The sequence below is a fragment of the Patella vulgata genome, chromosome 1 (assembly GCF_932274485.2).
Source record: "Patella vulgata chromosome 1, xgPatVulg1.2, whole genome shotgun sequence".
Taxonomy (NCBI): Eukaryota; Metazoa; Mollusca; class Gastropoda; family Patellidae; genus Patella; species Patella vulgata.
The window spans coordinates 87,320,671-87,342,965 of record NC_065879.2 but is presented as its reverse complement, the minus strand read 5'-3'; the positions used below and the strand labels follow the sequence as shown (position 1 = coordinate 87,342,965).

At 37.0% G+C, this 22,295-nt stretch overlaps 2 protein-coding genes across 2 annotated transcripts; both read right to left on the bottom strand.

The window, feature by feature from the left end:
- Positions 1–1,408: 1,408 nt before the first annotated feature.
- Positions 1,409–11,673, bottom strand: LOC130010901 (putative zinc finger protein 876). The gene is made up of 2 exons (XM_056099082.1): positions 11,467–11,673; positions 1,409–1,507 (listed from the first exon to the last, which is right to left on the bottom strand). The coding sequence occupies exons 1-2, from the start codon at positions 11,671–11,673 to the stop codon at positions 1,409–1,411; spliced, it is 306 nt and encodes a 101-aa protein (XP_055955057.1).
- Positions 11,674–16,732: 5,059 nt separating this feature from the next.
- Positions 16,733–18,513, bottom strand: LOC126808854 (zinc finger protein 600-like). Its single transcript, XM_050533900.2, has one exon. It carries the CDS (start codon positions 18,503–18,505, stop codon positions 16,733–16,735), a length of 1,773 nt encoding a protein of 590 aa, XP_050389857.1. The 5' UTR covers positions 18,506–18,513.
- Positions 18,514–22,295: the final 3,782 nt, after the last annotated feature.

The window sequence follows — 22,295 nt, the reverse complement described above, 5'->3', positions numbered from 1 at the left end:
ATTTTATTTTGAAGATGGGGACTAAACGGACAAAGTAGGCTACTACATGTATGACCCATTGTTTTTAATCCATTTTGAAAGAACCAACCAGAATTGGGTCAGATGAGGTCCCGATAGTATAGTAGGTTAATTATAAGCTTCCATTCCCTTTAATATATTGAAACTTCAACAAAAATATTTCTTGTTAATGGAGAATGTCGTAGGCTATTCTAACGTACGTCGTATGTGGTTACCACAAAAGCAGCCGGTTAAGAACAGTGCTGTGACCATTGCTGTCCCATTCTATTAACAAGTAATATGAAATTAATGAAAATAATGCTCTACCAACCAACACCTCTGTTCAATGGCTATTTTGAAACCCTTACTTTCTATTTTTCACCGTATTTCTTCTTTGTATGCTAAAAGGAATGAAATGGGGGGACCACGGCATAAAATCCCAACAAACTTCTCGGCCAATGTCGATTCGAACATGTTACCGCCAGGTTAGCGAGCCAACATCCTACTCACTGAACCACAGTGGCTCCCTCAAAAGGAATCATTTCTCCCCATATCTGACATAAATTTATAATAATCCAACACTTATGATAAACATTTTTTTTTTTGAAGATGGAGGTTGATGGCGTGTACCCACCAGATGACTTAGAGAAACTACTAACAGCCGTTACCTGTAACGATCTACAATCATTGGATTATTTATTACGTGTGAAAAAAATTTCACCCAACTTCATGATCGACTGTCAGAGTCCGATCTGTATAGCAGCATGTAGTGGTACCACAGAAGTCGTGAAACTACTGCTGGATTTTAATGCCGATCCTAACCAGGCTGATCTTACCGACTTAAAGTGGTACCGTCCCCCAATACACTTGGCTGCTTCGAAGGGCCATTTAGAGGTGGTGAAAGCACTAGCGGATCATGGTGTCGATGTCAACAGCCGCGATAGTGATCAGAGAACGCCATTGCACTGGGTAGCAACTTACGGCCATGTGAAATTAGCCGAATATCTTCTATCCGTTGGAGCTGCCATCAATATGGATCAAGTCGACGGATTTGCACCTCTTCATGCGGCAACTTGTCTGGGACATACGGAAATGTGCCGATTGTTGATCCGAAGCGGAGTGGATATTAATCATGTGGATCACGATAATTGGTCAGCGTTACATACTGCCGTCTGCTATGGCCACGAGGACGTGGTTGTCACACTATTGGAATCTGGTGCAGACGTCAAACAAAAAACAAATGATTTAGAGACACCGTTTCATTTGGGAGCCATTTGTGGACATTTAGCCATTTTGAAAATTTTGTTCCAATACGGATCCGAACCGGATCTGAGAAACAAGAATGGATACACAGCATTTCACTTGTCGATTTTTTACAACAAGTTCGAAATCGCTAAATATCTTCTGCTACTCAATGTAAATATTCAGACGCAGAACAACAGTTTTCAGACACCATTTTACCTGGCAGCAGTTCGCGGGGAAGAGAGATTAATGCGACTGATGTGTCTGTCTGGAAATTGTGACCTAAATCAAGAGACTTGGATCAAACGTGGCGAGTATCCAATGGCGATAAAAGACAGCCTGATTGTGAATTATTTGTTGAACCGATTAAAACAACCACCTTCTCTGCGTGATATTAGTAATCGTTGTATCCGATCCGTTTTAAAGCATCGATTATTGAGTTCCGTCAACGAGCTGCCCATACCAACCACTCTTAAACATATTCTTATATTTCAATATTTTTAGATCAGTGGGAGATAGAGGCCCCATTTCACTCAGTTAAAGATGCATTTAGTAATCTGATTAAAACACAGATGCTATTTCGTTTCGTTTTTTATAGTTCAAAATTTCGTTTTTACTACACTAGGATCTGGAAGAGTTGTTATGGATTAGCCAATGAAACAGTCTGCTGCGACAAGTTCTTACTACACTATGATCTGGAAGAGTTGTTATGGAAGATGAGAGGGATTAGCCAATGAAACAGTCTGCTGCGACAAGTTCTTAGCGTGCTGTGCACGGAACTGTGAGTATCCTACTAGAAACATCAATGCTGATTGGTTAATCAAATGTTTGATGTCATAGGGTCAAAAGCTGTGCATGGAACTGTGAGTATCCTACTAGAAACGTCAATGCTGATTGGTTAATCAAATGTTTGATGTCATAGGGTCAAAAGCTGCTCATATGACCCCCCCCCCCCCCTCCCCGACGCCAACTTCCACTACAACCAGTCAGATCTTCATGTAGTGGAGGCCATCAAAAGTATAGAAATAACGAAACAAAATATAGATCTGGGCCCTTATTCACGAAAACTTAAACTAAGATACAATCGAAATTTTAAGAAATACTGCAATTCGATTGGCTGATCAGTAAAATCAATTTGCATATATCCAATTTGCATATTGGTCAGCCAATCGAATTGCAGTATTTCTTAAAATTTCGATTGTATCTTAGTTTAAGTTTTCGTGAAACAGGCCCCTGTACTTTAATCAGATTGATGCATTACATGTGTGAAAGATTTATATAAAGTGCTGGTCGTTCTTGCTATAATAGTTCAAAAATACCTTATCCTGTGTGAAGTTATGAGTGTTTGAAGTTTTGTTAATTGTCTTGATTGTCAAGTAGCATTGCTACAATAATAAACAAAGTCTTGATTATCCATTTTTACATTAAATTATTTATTTCTGAATGTGTTTTAATTCATTTGAAATCACGGCCATCCAATGGCCCAGAGAGTTGATCGTGGGCTTGTCATGTTAGTTAATGATTTAATGATGATTAATATAACATGTGAAGGCATAAACAAGATCCGTCTTCATTAGCGCAGTCAGAGCAGAACATTGGTGTGCACGTAAAAGATCCCTTGGCAGTTGATATTCGTTTGATTCCCCGGTTGTACGTGACAAGGAGTAGGGTCGCCTGTCCAACCTCGTGGGTTTTCTCCGGGTCCTCTGGTTTCCTCCTACTGCTAAAGACCCCTACGCGCAAGCAAATTATTGAAATAAAATTAAACCATGTGTTAGTCCCGAAATGACAAGGAGTAGGGTCGCCTGTCCAACCGCGTGGGTTTTCTCCGGGTTCTCCGGTTTCCTCCCACTGCTAAAGACCCCTACGCGCAAGCGAATTATTGAAATAAAATTAAACCATGTGTTAGTCCCGAAATGACCTAGTTTGTGTCGAGTGGACGTTAAACCCCATTTCTCTCTCTAGTTGATATTCGATATAAGAGTAGGTCATAGCGCCGCTGTCCCGGCAATATTTCCTTCATAGCACACTGTATGGCGTATTCCCGTCTTCATTTATAGCCCAGTTCAGAGTAGAACAATAGGACGTTAAACCTCATTTCATTTCATTTCATAAAGAAGACCTGCAAATAATAATCAGATTTAGCTCTTACATAATGAATCTTTAACCCTTTGAACGCCGACACCCTGAATGATATTGGGCCTATATACTAGCCTCCCAGGGTAAAAATAACCAACATTTTTTGATGTAATATTATGAACCCTTTGGACCAAACGGCAAAAAAACAGCTAGGATAACCACTGCCACAGGCACCTGTTTGTTACTGATTGGCTGACCAGGTACCCATTATGGGAGATTAGATAAAGAGCTGGCAGTTTTTACTATAATAGTTAAAAACTAGATAATGTAAAGGGAATTTGCTGAAAATTTCAGTCAAATTGATCCACCCCGAACCAAGTATTTAGCGATTGAATTTTGTGCCTAGCCTCGATCATCATTACTAAAGTTGGTATGATACAATACATAGTCTCGATTATCCATTTTTTGATTTAATCAGAAACAGCAGACCGAGTTCTAATCCAGTAAATATTGCAGGCTAGTGATGGCATTGAGAGTTGATTATGGTCTAAATAAGTTAATTAATGTCTAATTAATAATTTAGAAAACATTTCAGACCTAAAGACTTGCAATTGGCAGATTTAGCTCTTGCATAATGTTTGTTTAATACTCAGACCACATCCATTTCTATTAAAAAATTTACATGTACTTCCCATTTCTTGCAAAAAAGTATGGCAATTTAAAAATGAAAAATACTTGTTTGTGCTGTTAAAAAGCTTTTAGTTCCAAATTTTTATATTTTGAGAGAGAGAGAGAGAGAGATGGGTTTTAACATCCACTCGACACAAACCAGGTCATTTCAGGACTAAGATATGGTTCAATTTTATATCAGTAATTCATTTGCGCGTAGGGGTCTTTAGAAGTGGGAGGACCAAAGAAAACCCACGAGGTTGGACCCTACTCCTTGTCACGTAACATGTACAACCAGGGAATCAAAACCATGCCAGTCGAGTCAATGACAGACCTTATGATACAGCGCGCACATACTAACCATTCGGCCATCCACCCCCTCTTTAAGTTTTGAAATTGAGGATGCTGATGCAACAAGGTGGACGAGTACCATTGTTTTTAAATTAGATCATTTGATTTTTTCAAATAAATCCAATTTTAGCAGATTTCTCAACATCTTGTTCTTTTTTATCACAGTTTATGTAAATTTTAGTTAGAGAGAGAGAGAGAGAGAAATGGGGTTTAGTGTCCACTCAACACAAACGAGGTCATTTCAGGACTAACACATGATTCAATTTTATTTCAATAATTCGCTTACACGTAAGGGTCTTTTGCAGTGGAAGGCAACCGAAGGACCCGGAGAACCTACACCTTGGCACGTACAATTGGGGAATCAAAACCATGTCAGTTGACTCAATGTCATATCTTATGATACAACGCGCATGCGCTAACCATTCAGCCATCCAACCCCCTGTCAATTTTAGTGTTCTGGTGTTAAAATATGCAAAAATACTATTTTAGGCAGATTGTGTGAAATAGCCCTTGTCCACTTTTTTTTCAAAGAACAGTCAATTTCTTATTAAAAGTAACTTTTTTTAAATTAAAAATGAACTATTGTTATTCAATTGACCTTGATGGAAACACTGGGTCAATATAAAGGACTTTGCAATGGTTGGATTGCTGTCAAAAAATGATGTATCACTACGCCGTAATGTTTAGTAAAAGTGAAATCTACAGCAAAGAATTATATTTATCTATTTGTGCATGTAAGAAGGGATTGGGTGATAAATAACATCTCCTACTCGTTTTTTGTTACTTTATCAACTTGTGCTGATATTTTTTGATATCAAAAAAGACTGGTAGGAGATTCTCTATATGTATTCATGAATACCCTGAAGTTGGTGGGGTCTAAAAATATATGATTATTTATGAAGTTTTGTTTGTTGTTGTTCCAGTATATTAAAGATACATTATGGGAGATTCGATAACAAGTTGGCAGTTCTCACTATAATAGTTAAAAACCAAATAACGTAAAGGCAATTTGCTGAAAATTTCATTCAAATTGATCCACTATGAACCGAGCACTAAGCGGATAAAATTTCTGCCTAGCCTCGGTTATCATTACTAAAGTCAGTAAGTTAAACAGCATAGTCTCGATTATCCATTCTATCCTTTAATCGAGAAGGAAAGTTATGCAGTAAATTGAATCACAATCCACTTAAGATCGCAGGCTAGCGATGCCATCTAGAGTTGATTATTGTCTGGATAAGTTAATTAATGTCTAATTAATAATTTAGATAACATTTCAGGCCTAAAGAAAGACCTGCAATAGACAGATTTAGCTCTTGCATAATGTATGTTTAAATAAATACATGTAAATCATCCCACAATTGAACAAAGTTAGGGGAGTGATATTGAAATCGACTATGTATGTCTGTTCAGGTTTTGATTCATTTCCTGAGCATATGGGGGGTTGGATGGCCGAATGGTTAGCACGCGCACGCTGTATCACGAGGCCTGTCATTGAGTCAACTGGCGTGGTTTTGAATCCCCAGTTGTACGTGACAAGGAGTAGGGTTGCCTGTCCAACCTTGTGGGTTTTCTGCATGTCCTCCGGTTTCCTCCCACTGCTAAAGATCCCTACGCGCAAGCGAATTATTGAAATAAAATTAAACCATATGTTAGTCCTGAAATGACCTAGCCTGTGTCGAGTGGACGTTAAACCCCCTCTCTCTCTCTCTCTCTCTCTTCTCTTCTCATCTCATCTCATATTGATGACGGAACCTTCATGTAGTTGGATTTGAACAGTATTGAAATGAGCTATGCATTTCTATGTTTTTACATGTATAATAATTATTGAGAGTAAAACATATTAAAATGTGTGGTGTTCATATTTATTGGGGTAAAGAGAGAGAAAGAAGGGGGGGGGGGAGAGCATACATACACATGCCACGCAGTGTGCTATGAGGAAAATTTTGCCAAGACAGTGGTCAACTCACCAACTTTTTGTCAAGGGTTCTTTCACATGCACACAGGGCCACAGAATTTCATCCCATCCAAATGGCTAGACACTGTTCTTTGCTGGGAAATCCTGAGAAACCTTCACGGCCAATAATAATAGTATACTGCGCTAGTATGCATGCTCAAGGTGCTAGTGTCTGGGTGCCATAATAGAGAGAGAGAAATGGGGTTTAACATCCACTCCACACAAAGTAGGTGTTTTTGGGGACTAATATATGGTTAAATTTTATTTCAATATGCTTGCGCGTAGAGGTCTTCAGCAGTGAGATGAAACCGGAGGACCCCTGAGGCTGGACAGACACCCTATTTATTCTCACTCACAAGCAGAGAATCGAAACCACTTGACTCAATGACAGAGAGAGAGAAATGGGGTTTAACGTCCACTCGACACAAACTAGGGCATTTCGGGACTAACATATGGTTTAATTTTATTTCAATAATTCGCTTGCGCGTAGGGGTCTTTAGCAGTGGGAGGAAACCGGAGGACCTGGAGAAAACCCACGAGGTTGGACAGGCGACGACTAAATGACAGACCTTATAATCTAAAGTGCACACATTAAACCATTCGGCCACCCGACCCCCCTAAAGAAGATACAAGTTACAAAATGAAATGAAATGAAGTTTAACGTCCTACTGTTCTGCTCCTAAACTGGGCTAATGAAGACGGGCATACGCCATACAGTGTGCTATGAGGGAAATTTTGCCCGGGCAGCGGCACTATCGCCTACTCTTATATCGAATTCCAACTGCCAAGGGATCTTTTACGTGCATTCCAATATATACACAGGACTTCGGTTTTTCGTCTCATCCAAAGGAATAGACAGCTGTCCTTGTCAAGCCCTCCGTCCTGCATCACTGACAAGGGGAAACCACAAGTTACAAACATTTTATAAACAACTTTATTAAACCAACAGATAAACAATACAAAAACTGGCCTCTGTCACAAAAAATATACATTATGTAGCCAGGGGCCTTGATATTAAAGGGCCCCCACTGGCCTCTGTCACAAAAAATATACATTATGCAGCCAGGCGTCCTGATATTACAAGTCCCCCACTAGCCTCTGCCACAAAAAATATACATTATGCAGCTAGGGGCCCTAATATTAAAGGTCGTCCACTGGCCTCTGTCACAACAAAATATACATTATGTAGAAAGGTGCCCTAATATTATAGGGTCCCCAAATTAGTTCTAACAAAAATAACTTGTGTGAGTGTGTGTGATGGCATATGCCCCTTTTTCACTGTTGATGCAAGGGTCCTGTGACATTTTAAACAAGCTAAGGGTTAGGGTTGCTTCGGTATTATAAAAGTGAGAATTTAACAACGAAATGAAATATGTTTTATACATAAGATTTTTTTAAACTAAGAGAACTCATTTGAAAACTTGCCATCCTAAAGCTATTTTTTCCTATGATTTTATGACAGAGGCCATTCAAATCAACAAGAGGAATGTGTTTTTTCCAATTTAATTCAAAATATAATATTAAATATTTAATTAAATATTTTCATAAATATTGTCATAAATTTTAACAAGAACTTTTTAAAAACATAACAAGTATATACAACACAGCACTAATATCTTTAGTACTAGAATTTAGAACAACAATTATAACAACTTAATTAAAACAGTGCCAGTTGGGTAGCATGATATACACAATTCCACCATTATTTCAACTGAGTGGTGCAGGACACATTATCATTTTTAATGGAAAATTCTAGCATATTTGGAAGTTGTATCCAAGGGACATAACTCTTGTTTTACCCTAAATCACTTGATTGGAAATCTCATTTTGAGGAACATTTTTTAAACAAAAAATGCTACAATTTTAAATTAAAAATGTCAATTTACAATACGAAAGGTAGATTATCAAATATAGATATAAATTAGTTGAAATAAAGGTGGATTTGGGTAGATTTGGTTGCATTTGGGTAAATTGTGCTACTAGGTTATTTCAAGCTCTGTGCAGGTTGTACAGGCTCTCCATGATAAGTCAAATTGTTTTTCAAACATCCACATCCAAAATCAGGCAACAAAAAAACCCAACCAAAAATTTTCAAATTTAGTTAGGATTTGAAAGATAAATTTCTGAAAAGTTTTCTGGAGTTCCCCAGACTTGCACTTCTTAAACATAAATTTAACAAATATTTACAGTAACAAAATTTAGGTACAATCATTGATATGTTGGCCTAATCTGATTATAATACAGATCTATATTTCGTTTCCTTTTTTTATACTTTCGATGGCCTACACTACATGAAGATCTGACCGATTGTAGTGATAGGTCGCTTCAGAGGTCACACAAGCGGCTTTTGACCCTATGATGTCAGACATTTTATTAACCAATTTGCATTGATGTTACTAGTGGATTACCCACAGTTCCATGCAAAGCATGCCTAAAGTCCACCGTAACAGACTGTTTCATTGGGTAATCCCTCACACCATTCAGAACACGTCATTGATAACAACTCTTCCAAATCCTAGTGCAGTAAAGACAAGTAAAACAAAATTTTGAACTATAAAAACGTAACGAAATAGGATCTGTGTTTTAATCAGATTGTGATATGTCAAAATCTCTAAGATTTGGAATGGGTACAAGATTTTAGTGACTGAGGAATTGACAAGAAAATAAATCTAAAAAACTCTTGTTTCAAAAGCACAGTTAAACCATGGTGTTTAAGATCCACTCAACACAAGTTAGGTCATTTCAGGACTAAAATATGATTCAATTTAATTTCAATAATTTGTTTGCGCATTGGTAGGAAACTAGACAACTCGACTCCCAGTCAGGTACAACCAGGGAATAGAAACCATACCACTTGAATCAATGACAGAGAGAGAGAGAAATGGGGTTGCGCGTAGGGGTCTTTAGCAGTGGGAGGAATAGCCTGAGGGGCCTCTTTTCATTTTAATCAGAGAGAAAAAAATGGAGTTTAGCGTCCACTCGACACAAACCAGGTCATTTCAGGACTAACATATGGTTCAATTTTGTTTCCATAATTCGCTTGCGCGTAAGGGTCTTTAGCAGTGGGAGGAAACCGGAGGACCCGGAGAAAACCCACGAGGTTGTACAGGCAACCCTAATCCTTGTCACGTACAACCGGGGAATCAAAACCACGCCAGTTGACTCAATGACAGGCTTTATGATACAGCGCGCACATGCTAACCATTCAGCCATCCAACCCCCATACTCAATGGCAGACCTTATGATCTAAAGCACCTGTGTCAGACTATTTGGCCACACAACCCCATAATTTTATACAACATATTTCCTAAAAAAGTATAAAAACAATATATCATCATTGTTTTAATTGTATGTGAGTATTCAAAAGGCTTTCCAGTTAAGGTAAATCAAGTTATTTCAAAACATCATTTTTTCATGTTTTGGGTAACAAAATGCAAAATTTAATAATTTTAACATATTAACAACAAAAAAAACATGAATAATAATAACATGTTAACAAAAACAAAACCAAAAATATAAATAATAATAACGTATTAACAAAAAAAAATAAATATAATAATAACAACATATTTACAAAAAAAAAAAACCAAAAAAGAAAATATATAAATAATAATAACATATTAACAAATGGTTACAATATACTGTTGACAAATTTGGTCATATTTCAGTATTTTATCAGAAAAAAGCTTAATGCATTTTATCAGCCTTTTGTTTTTGATCAAGTAAACAGCTTTATGCATTTTATCAAGGAAACAGCTCTATGCATTTTATCAAGGAAACAGCTCTATGTATTTTATCAAGTAAACAGCTCTATACATTTTATCAAGAAAAGTTAAAGCTTGACATGTTCTTCATAATCAAATCTGACTTCAAACATTAAACCACAAACATCGCATTCATGAACTTTAAAGATGGGTTCCCGTGTACAAACTGGGTGATTTAATGGTTTATATGGACCAAAAATATATTTAAACTTATTAATTCGTCATAATTATGCTTCAAATCCTTCTCAAACATTGTAATTGCGAAGGAATGCCCTGCTATTAAAATTCGATCAAACCAGGTCATGTTTACGTCACGTCTTGGGAGTCCGAGGAGAATTCATTGCATACATAAGACGATGTTGTCTTGAATCGCTTACTATTTATTACAAATATCGAATCCTAATTAAATTCTCGGATTATCCACAACCCGCGTCTTTTTCTGTCATTTTTATCTCAGAAAGTATTGGACATCACGCGTGCAGAAGTCCCTAATCGTCGGGCTGTTGATTAGGGGAACCCTTACATTTTTGTCCTGTATACGCTCCCTGAATGTTTTTCGGGGAATCCAGTATTTTTCTAGTAAGATTGGATATCTCTACTTTCCATATATACCAAAATTGCCATACTTTCATTGGAAATAACCACCCGATAAATACTTTTCTGGGAACCCATCTTTAACATCTCCGTGTCACAATCTTTGTAAAATCTGCCACTTTATCTTTAAACATCCGTTTCTCTTTTTACAAGATACTCATCTCCGTGGGTTAATAAATGTCTTTTTAATGATCGTTTGTCACATAAATATCTTTCACATATTTCACATTGGTAATCTGTCACGCCCTTATGATGATTGACATGGGTGAGTAGTGACGAAGGATATTTAAACGATTCACTACATAAATCACATTTATATGGTTTTACTTCTGAATGGATTCTCATGTGCGATTTCAAACTATCAAGTCGATTAAACATTTTGTCGCATTCTTCACACTTGATGTTCTTCTCTCCTGAATGAATTTTCTGATGTCTAAGTAATCCACCAAGCTGGGTGAATGATTTATTACAAACATCACATTCATGTGGTTTCTTGCCAGAATGAATCATCCTATGCTCTTTGAGATAACTGTTGGAGCTGAAATATTTCGTGCATATTTCGCATTTATAGCGCGTCTCTCCGGTATGAATTCTCATGTGGGAATGAAGGGTGATTTCAGAAAGAAAGGCTTCATTACAAATTTCACATTTGAAATCTTTTTGTGGGGTTCCATGTCTTCGATTTATGTGAAGCTTCATTGCTGGTTTCGCAGCGAAGGCACGATTACAAATTTCACATTTAAAAGGTGTTTCCCCTGTGTGCGTTGTCATGTGACGTTTAATATCTTTACGTCTAGCGAATGGTTTATGACAGACGTCACATTTATAAGGTTTTACGCCAGTATGCGACATAATATGCATACGTAACTCCGAACTGGCTTTGAAGGAATAATTACAATGTTCACATTTATATGGTCGCTCACCGGTATGCACTCTTTTATGTTTCGTCAGACACCCGCTTCGGATGAAGGTCTTATGACAGACGTCACATTCGTACGATCTTTCTCGATTGTGGCATTTCATATGATTATTAAGAGTAGTAATGGAACTAAATGATTTACTACAAACATTACATTTCTGGGGTCTTTCTGCTGTATGGACAAAGGCATGTTCATTTAAAAAATAATGCTTCGAAACGAAAACTTTGTTACAGATTTTACATGTAAAGGCTTCTTTACCACCGGTATGCATTGAAATATGAGATTTCAAATTTGCTTGGCTATTAAATGATTTTCCACACACATCACATTTGTGTGATTTATCTTCAGTGTGCGTTTGCTTGTGTGCGCTAAGCTTATTTTTCGTGATAAAAGACTTGCCGCAAAAATCACATTTGTAATTTTTCTCAAACGTGTGTGTGTAAATGTGTGCTTTTAGAGTTGTAGAGTATTGGAAATGTTTACTGCAAAAATGACATGAATATGGCATCTCTCCTGTATGAATTCTAACATGTATCTTTAAGTGATTTTTACTAATAAATGTTTTATTACAAACATCACATTTAAAAGGGTTTTTTCTGGTATGAACGCGCACATGGGTTTCTAAACATTTAGGGCTATTAAATGTTTTACTACAAACATCACATTTAAAATTTTTTCCTCTGGCATGAACTTGCATATGGTTTTCCAGAATTTCAGAATCTCTAAACAACTTATTACAAATATCACATGGGAAAGTTTTAACTTCTTTAATTTTTTTCTGAGATAATTTGATAAATTCATTACCTTTATCAATAAACGACTTCTTCTTTTCAAGCTTGGGTATTTCAAATTCTAATTCATCAGCCATTTGTGGTCACTAACTGTATATTTCTGCTCTTTAGAATTTTGTTGTTTTTCTGGTCGTTTTCATTTTCTTTGCTAAAATAAGCAAATTTTTACTGTTTACTTCGATTTTCAGGATTACTGTAAATTTTTCCACCTTCTAAGCTAAAAAGTTGATTTTCAGGATTACTGTAAATTTTTCCACCTTCTAAGCTAAAAAGTTGATTTTCAGGTCGACTATAAATTTTACCACTTTCTACGCTACAAAGTCGATTTTCAGCATCACTGTAAATTTGTCCACCTTTTAAGTTAAAAAGTCGATTTTCAGGTTTACTGTCAATTTGTCCACCTTCTAAGCTAAAAAGTCGATTTTCAGGACCACTGTAAATTTTCCACCTTCTACGCTACAAAGTTGATTTTCAGAATTACTGTCAATTTGTCCACCTTCTAAGCTAAAAAGTAAATTTTCAGGTTTACTGTAAATTTGTTCACCTTCTAAGCTAAAAAGTTGATTTTCAGGTTTACTGTAAATTTTCCACCTTCTACGCTACAAGTTCGATTTTTAGAATGAATGTAATTTGTCCATTTTCTTATCTAAAAGATCAATTTTCAGGATAATTGTAGAGTTTTAATATTCTTGGCTTAAAAGTTGATTTTCAGGAGTTTTTTTGTAGGTTGTCCATCTTCTGTTTAGCTGAAATAAAATGTTCATATTAATATCAGAAACATGTGTTAGGACACTCCAAAATGTCTGACTTTTTAAAGACTGTTTTTGATGACAGAAAACCAGTAGAGTTCAACAGTGCCATATTTAGATGAAGCGAGGCCCTAGGCTATTTCACTTATGAGGCACCTCCCAATCTCACAACTTGTTATAGATATAGATTAGTAAAGATAATCCCCCAGGAACAAACTAGATCAACACTGTGTGAATTTAAATCAGTATAATCTTCACCAAAACGCGTTTCAGGCTAATAGCCCTTCATCAGTTGGCAATTTGAACAATATTAAAAAATAATCCCAGATTAGTGGTATATATACAAATTTTGGTGCATGCACCTTAAAATAAATTGGGATTAAATAATCCTTAGGTTAGGATTATTATTTAAAAGATTGAAAAAATAATCCCTATACTGGGATTAAAAAATGTTGAAAATTAAAAGATGTAGAAATTTAATCCCTGTACTGGAATTATATTAAAAAATCAGTGATCAAATTAAATTTTTCTGCTAACTGCTTCCAGGATTCTTCATATAGGTCTGGATCTATATGAAGAATCTTGGAAGCAGTTAGCAGAAAAATTTAATTAATTAATTAAAAAGTTAATTAATGTATAATAATTTAGACAACATTTCAAGCCTAAAGACAGAGAGAGAAATGGGGTTTAACGTCCACATGACACAAACAAGGTCATTTCGGGACTAACATATGGTTTAATTTTATTTCAATAATTCGCTTGCGCATAAGGGTCTTTAGCATTGGGAGGAAACCTGAGGACCCGGAGAAAACCCATGAGGTTGGACAGGCGACCCTACTCCTTGTCACGTACAACCGGGGAATCGAAACCACCCAATTAAAGCCTAAAGAAAGACCTGCAATAGACAGATTTAGCTCTTGCATAATGTATGTTTAAAGATGAAAGTATGTTTAAAGTCACAATAGAGTAAAGACAAGGATGATGACAGATGTTTAATGGAGTAAAGTGTGTGTCAGAAAGATTTATGACAGAGTTAAAAACATTATACAACTTGGCCGGAGTCCCCCCACTAGATCTTGAGTCTGCCAAGCCTATAGGTCCTTCAGGCACTGAAGATCTAAATTGTCATTAAAATATCCAGAGAAATGAAATGGGGTTTAACGTCCTACTGTTCTGCTCCAATTGGGTTAATGAAGAAGGGCATTCGCCAAGCAGTGTGATTTGAGGGGAATTTGGCACATACAGCCTACTTTTATATCAAATTCCAACTGCCAAGGGATCTTTTACATGTACACAGGCCCTCAGTTTTTCATCCCTGAAAATATTGATTACCCCGGCCAGTTCCTTGAAAAAAATTTAAAGTGGTACAGCCTTAACAACTTCAAGAATATCCCAATTACCAGTTGATACATTTATAAAATGTGGTTTAACGACCTATTTTCCTGCTCCGAACTGGGCTAATGAAGACAGGCATACACCATACAGTGTGCTATGAGGCAAATTTTGCCCAGACCTCCAGGATAGCGAGCCAACGTCTTACCCACTTAGCCATGATTAGCCATGACACCAGACTTCTCTTTTTTTTTGTCCCATCTGATTGAGTAGACACAGCTTCTCGCCAGGCCCTTCATCCTTCAACATTGACACGAGGAACTTTATTCAGCCAACATCAGGATGGAACACACAGGAAGTTCTGGTTAATGAGCCAGCATCACAATCACTGACTCTCAAATTGTGTTAAAGATCAGGCAATTAACAGCCAACATCAGGATGGAACACACAGAACCTTCTGGTAAATGAGCCAGCGTCTCAGTCACGGAACCCTCGTGACTCCCAAATTGTTTTAAAGATGACACAATTAACAGCTAATACCATGATGGAACACACAGGATGTTCTGGTAAAAGAGCCAGTGTCTCAGTCACTGAACCCTTGTGGCTCCCAAATTATTTCAAAGATGACACACTTAACAGCCAACACCATGATGTAACACACAGGACGTTCTGGTAAATGAGCCAGCCCCTCAGTCACTGAACCCTTGTGGCTCCCAAATTGTTTTAAAGATCACGCAATTAACAAACATTTTATAAATAACTTTATTCAGCCACCAAATAATGCAAACAAATAAAACATTATCAGTAAAATTATACCATATAACTAAACGATACATTACGGAAGATAAGATAACGAGTTGACAGTTCTCACCATAATAGTTAAAAAAATAGATAACGTAAATAGAATATGCTGAAATTTGAGTGAAAATGCTCCATTCTGAACCCAGATAATAGCGCATAAATTTTAGGCCTAGCCTCGATCATCATTATTAAAGTCGGTATGATCAAAAACAAAGTCTCGATTATCTATGTTGACGTTAAATCATCCATCAAAAACTGTATTCAAATCCACTAAATATCGCAGGCTAGCAATGGCATCAAGAGTTGATTATGGCCTGGATCAGTTAATTAATGTCTAATTAATAATTTAGATAATATTCCAGGCCTAAAGAAAGACCTGCAAATTGTACAGGATGCCTCCTCACGACTACCGAAACAGTCTCAGTAATTCTAGCCTGTTATAAAGAATTTAATTTTTGATGGAAAAGCAATAAATTTTTATTTTGAATAGCCGACAAATCCGAAAAAAATTTGAACAAAAACCTAAATAACTCTGACCTGAAGAGCCTTTACAAGAATTTTGAAATAACAAACATACACGTGTGATGACAAGTGACTTCTAACAATAAAATAAGAAACAAAAGAAAAATATAATCATAAATTAAAAAAAATATAATTTAAATAAATCTTTATAATCTAGACCAGAGTGTACGCGGGACCTCGATTTTTCGTCCCATCCAAACAACCAGGCCCTCCACCCTGCACCACTGACAAGTAGAAACCATGCTGTATACTGAAGATCTTTGTAAATTCTTCCACTGTGCTACAACATACTCTTCTGTTTGATAATAAACTCCCCTTTCATTTTCGTTTTTATTCTCTTCTATTTTTACAACACAACAGTTTTGCTATTTCAAAATTTTCTTGTCAGACATTTTTACCGAAAATAAAGGGGCATAACTCTCATCGTTATTCAAGCAGACCACAATTAAAAATCATGTTTCAACAAAATTCCAGCAAAGATGAAGCAATGACTTCTATTAAGGATTGGATTGATGAATTGACTGACATAGGATTAACGCAGCCGATAAACCAAGACATATTAATTAGTTAATCAAAGTAGGTGTATAGACATGCAACATAATAAATACATTGATCACATAGTAGTAGCTATACACTCAGTACAGTCAATTAATTTTGGAATTTTGAATATTATTCACCATATCTTGATGTGCGATTGGGCATATTCCTGGTCCTACGTTTAAAAAATACTGTAAATGTCCAGAATGTACAAGCGAAATAGCATGAAATGAAATGGGGTTTAACGTACTACTGTCCTGCATAATTGACAAGGGGAAACCACGCCGGAAAATCTGGATGAACTTTCTCTACCAAAGCAGGGATCGAACACCCAACCTCCAGACTAGCGTCTTACCCACATAGCCACCGTGATCCCCCTAGTCAAATAGCATTAATGCTTCACAATCTTTGTAAAATCTGCCACTATATCTTAAACATCCGTTTCTCTTTTTTCAAGATACTCATCTCCGTGGGTTAATAAATGTCTTTTTAATGATCGTTTGTCACATAAATATCTTTCACATATTTTACATTGGTAATCTGTCACGCCCTTATGATGATTGACATGGGTGAGTAACGACGAAGGATATTTAAACGATTCACTACATAAATCACATTTATATGGTTTTACTTCTGAATGGATTCTCATGTGCGATTTCAAACTATCAAGTCGATTAAACATTTTGTCGCATTCTTCACACTTGATGTTCTTCTCTCCTGAATGAATTTTCTGATGTCTAAGTAATCCACCAAGCTGGGTGAATGATTTATTACAAACATCACATCGATGTGGTTTCTCGCCAGTATGGATCATCCTATGAGTTTCGAGATAATTCTGCGAGCTGAAATATTTCGAGCAGATTTTGCATTTATAGCGCGTCTCTCCGGTATGAACTCTCATGTGGGAATGAAGGGTGTTTTCCGAGAGGAACGATTTCGTACAAACTTCACATTTAAAGCATTTTTCTTTCACATGTGTCTTTCGCACATGAACTTTAACGGCAGCTTTGTCGCGGAACGATACATCACAGATTTCACAATTAAAAGGTTTTTCACCAGTATGGCTTCTCATGTGACGTCTAACATCTTGCCGTCGAGTGAATGATTTATGACAAATGTCGCAAGCATGTGGTTTTTCGCCTGTATGTTTCACAACATGACCGCGAAGATCGCTATTGCTTCTAAACGATCGATCACAAAATTTGCAATCGTACGGCTTCTCTCCCGTGTGAATTCTTTTGTGAGTTACCAAACAAGAACTTCTTATAAAAGTTTTATGACAGATATCACATTCATATGACTTTTGTCCGGAATGCGTTTTCTCATGCATGTTAAGTGTGCTTATGGAATTAAATGATTTACCACAAACATCACATTTATGCGGTCTCTCCCCCGTATGAATCATGACATGCTTAGTGAGAAAGTAACTCTTTGAAGTAAAGGTTTTATCACAGATCTTGCATGTATATGTTTCTGCGCCTCCCGTATGAATCAACATGTGTGCCCTCAAAATGTATTTATTTCTAAAGGTTTTGTCACAAACTTCACACTGATGGGTTTCGTCGTTGAGATGTGTTTTCTTGTGGTTGTTCAGCCTGCTCAGCGTTATGAATGAACTGCCACAGACATCACACTTGTGATTTTTCTCAAAGTTGTGCGTATACATGTGTGCTTTTAGGGCGTCTAGACTTTGAAATGATTTACTGCAGTGACTACACGAATATGGCATCTCTCCAGTGTGTATTCGAAGGTGTATTTGTAAATTGTATTTAGTAGTAAATGATTTACTACAAACCTCACATTTGAATGGTCTCTCGCCCGTATGTGTCCGCATATGGACCTCAAGTCTTTTAGGCCCACTAATTGGTTTACTACACACCTCACATTTTAACGACCCCTCTCCCGTATGTGTCCGCATATGGATTTCAAGCCTTTTAGGCCCACTAAATGATTTACTACATACATCACATTTAAATATTCTCTCTTTAGTATGTGTCCGCATGTGGATTTCGAGCAGTTTTCGTCCACTTATTGATTCGCTACAAATCTCACATTTAAAAGTTTTTAGCCTTGTACTAATTTTAAGTTCTTTTGTTGTATTATTTTTCTGCTTGGAAGACTCGGCCATATTGTAAACTGCGTCTGTTAAGCTATGTTGATTTATATCTGGTAGTGCATCAGGTTGATTTTCTTTGTCTTCCATCTTCAACTTCTTTTGTAACTAAAAAAAAAAACCAAACAATAAAAATAAAATAAAAAATCATCAACAAGATTAAATATATTAGTGTGTTTTCTTATAAAATACATGGAGGCCATGGTGGCTAAGTGGGTAGGTGACTGGCTCGCTAGCCTGGGGGCAGGGTGTTCGATCCCTGCATTGGCTGAGGGCCTGACAAGGACAGCTGTCTAGTCGTTCAGATGGGACGAAAAACTGAGGTCCCATGTACACATTGGCATGCATGTAAAAGATCCCTTGGAAGTTGGAATTTGATATGAGTAGGTCACTGTATGGCGTATGCTTGTCTTCATTAGCCCAGTTTAGGAGCAGAACAGATGGACGATAAACCCCATTTCATTTCATTTCATTTATATATATATATATTAGTGTGTCTTCGATCATATGATGCATAATTTGCATTTTCGTTAAAATATTGAATTCCTCATGGCTTAACCCACGTTAAATATGTACTCAAACTGATTATTTATCATTAAGGAAATCAAAATACCAACACTAATCTCCCAGCTTGGTTTTGATCAGATTTAAACTAGAGAGAGAGAGAGAGAAATGGGGTTTAATGTCCACTCACCACAAATTAGGTCATTTCGGGACTAACATATGGTTCAATCTTATTTCAATAAAGTCACTTGCTTGAAGGGGTCTTTAACAGTGGGAGGAAACCGGAGGATCCAGAGAAAACCCACGAGCTAGCGAGAGAGAGAGAGAGAGAGAGAGAGAGAGTTTAACATCCACTTGACACAAACTAGGTCATTTCGAGACTAACATATGGTTCAATTTTATGTCAGTAATTCGCTTGCACATAGGGGTTTTTAGCAGTTGGAGGAAACCAAAGCACCCGGAGAAAACCCTCGAGGTTGGATAGGCCACCCTACTCCTTGTCACGTACAACCGGGGAATCGGAACCACGCCAGTTGCCTCACTAACAGACCTTATGATTCAACGCACACACGCTAACCATTTGACCATCCAACACCCCCCAAGAGTTTCAATAATCCACAAGACCACGACAATGTTCTGACAGATAGGATAACTTTAACCTCTGTAGCTGTCCACATTACAGCGTGGTCCCCCCTTATCAGTGATGCAGGACGGAGGGCCTGACAAGGACAGCTGTCTAGTCCTTCGGATGAGATAAAAAAAAACAAGGTCCCGTGTATACATTGGAATGCACGTAAAAGATCCCTTGGCAGTTGGAATTCGATATAAGAGTAGGCGATAGTGCTGCTGCCTGGGCAAAATTTCCCTCATAGCACACTGTATGGCGTATGACCGTCTTCATTAGCCCAGCATAGGAGCAGAACAGTAGGACGTTAAACTCCATTTCATTTCATTTCCACATTACACAGTACCTTCAAAGGGTCCTTGTGGTTTATTAAAGATACATTATGGGAGATTAGATGAAGAGCTGGCAATTCTCACTATAATAGTTAACCAGCGGCTGCCAGGCAGGATACGAAAAACATTTTCGAGAGATGGATAGAGAACAAGCTAACAAGAAAGTGATTTTTCCTACTATCAAGGGCTATAATTCAGGAAATTACAATTCAATATGCGCGAATATCGAAAGGAACTGAGTGAGATCTTTGTGTTATAAACTTACATTTCAAGTTTCAACAAAATCGGATAAAAATTGTGACGTCTATAGGGTCCACAACCTTGATATACCGTATTTTTACGCTATTTGAGAACGAACGGCGGCCATTTTGTCTGTCAATTTTGGGTTGATTTTCACGAAATTCGAATTCAATCGTCCTTAGGGTGTAACAGTGATATAATAATACAGTTTTTTAAATTGGATAAAAATTATGACCTCTATAGGGTCCACAAGCTAAAAACGTGATTTTTCGTACAATCAGGGGCCATAATCCAGGAAGTTACGGTCCGATATGAGCGAATATCGAAAGGAACCGAGATCTTTGGGTTATAACCTTACATTTCAAGTTTCAACAAAATCGGATAAAAATTGTGACCTCTATAGGGTCCACAACCTTGATATACCATATTTTTACGCTATCTGAGAATGAACGGCGGCCATTTTGTTTGTCAATTTTGGGCAGATTTTCACGAAATTCAAACTTAGCCGTCCTTAGGGTGTAACGGTGATATAATAATATGTTTTTTTAAAACGGATAAAAATTATGACCTCTATAGGGTCGACAAGCTAAAAACGTGATTTTTCGTAAAATCAGGGGCCATAATTCAGGAAGTTACGGTCCGATATGCACGAATATCTAAAGGAACCAAGATCTTTTGGGTTATAAACTTACATTTCGAGTTTCAACAAAATCAGATAAAAATTGTGACCGTTATAGGGTCCACAACCGTGATATACCATATTTTACGCTATTTGAGAACGAACGGCGGCCATGTTGTCTGTCAATTTTGGGCCGATTTTCACGAAATTCGAACTCAGTCGTCCTTAGGGTGTAACGGTGATATAAAAATACGGGTTTTTAAATCAGATAAAAAATATGACTTCTATAGGGTCCACAAGCTAAAAACGCGATTTTTCGTACAATCGGGGGCCATAATTCAGGAAGTTATGGTCCGATATGCGCAAATATTGAAAGGAACCGAGATCTTTGGGTTATAAACTTACATTTCAAGTTTCAACAAAATCGGATAAAAATTGTGACCTCTATAGGGTCCACAAGCTAAAAACGTGATTTTTTCGTACAAACAGGGGGCATAATCCATGAAGTTTCGATCCGATACATGCCAATATCGAAAGCAGCCGAGATCTGTTGGAGATAAACCTATATTTCAAGTTTCGTCAAAATCGGATAAGAATTGTGACCTCTAGAGTGTCCACAAACAATTGTGGACGGACGTCCGGACAGGGGCGACGGCTTAACACGTCCACATGAAAATGTGGGCGTATAAAAACTAGATAATGTAAAAGCAATTTGATGGAAATTTCAGTCAAATTGATCCACTATGAACCAAGATTTTAGCGATTGAATATTGGGGCTAACCTTGATCATCATTACTAAAGTCCGTAGGATAAAAAACATAGTCTCGATTATCCATTATTTGATTTAATTATGAATGGAAGTCGAACAGCAAATCGGAACGTTATCCAATAAACATCGCTGGCTATAGCGATGACATTGAGAGTTGTTTATGGTCTGGATAAGTTAATTAATGTCTAATTAATTATATAAAATTTCAGGCCTAAAGAAAAGACCTGCAATAGACAGATTTAGCTTTTGCATAATGTATGTTTAATCAAAAAATTACTCCGTTAAAAAAGCTCTCCCAGTCTCGATAAGAGAAATTAAGGAGAGTGATTAGTTGTGTGCATGGGAAATGATTCTGAAGATCAATAACTGCATGTTAGGGTGTCATTCCTATTTTCATAAATGATAATAAACCCCCAATGACTTTGTAAAGGAGATTGATTTTCAATTTTAAAGGGAGGATAACTTTAACCTGGTTTCATAAATGATAATAAACACCCTTGACTTTGTAAAGGAAAGCGATTTTCAAGTTTAAAGGGAGGGAGAAAAACATCCCCTTGGGCGACATTCAGGTGAGGCACTCTAGAGCGATCGCTCGCCTTAAAAAACAATGACTCATGCTTCCTTTAGTTTTTAGTTTGGCTTCATAAGCGGCAATACTATATACCTGAAAACAACCGGAAAACACCATTTTATACCTAATACCGGAAAACACAGGAAAAACACTAAATACCGGAAAACACACTAAATACCGGTAACCCGGAGACTAGCACCCTAAATAGGTAACCGGGAGC

What these genes read in the sequence shown, in the direction of transcription:
- LOC130010901 (XM_056099082.1), bottom strand. Translation starts at nt 11,673, where the DNA reads ATGAAATGCCACAATCGAGAAAGATCGTACGAATGTGACGTCTGTCAT. An exon ending in TAAAACCTTATAAATGTGAC is followed by an intron (nt 1,508 to 11,466) that starts GTCTGTCATAAA and finishes CACAATTTCCAG; the next exon opens with ACAGACACATCAGTCGCATT.
- LOC126808854 (XM_050533900.2), bottom strand. Translation starts at nt 18,505, where the DNA reads ATGGAAGACAAAGAAAATCAACCTGATGCACTACCAGATATAAATCAA.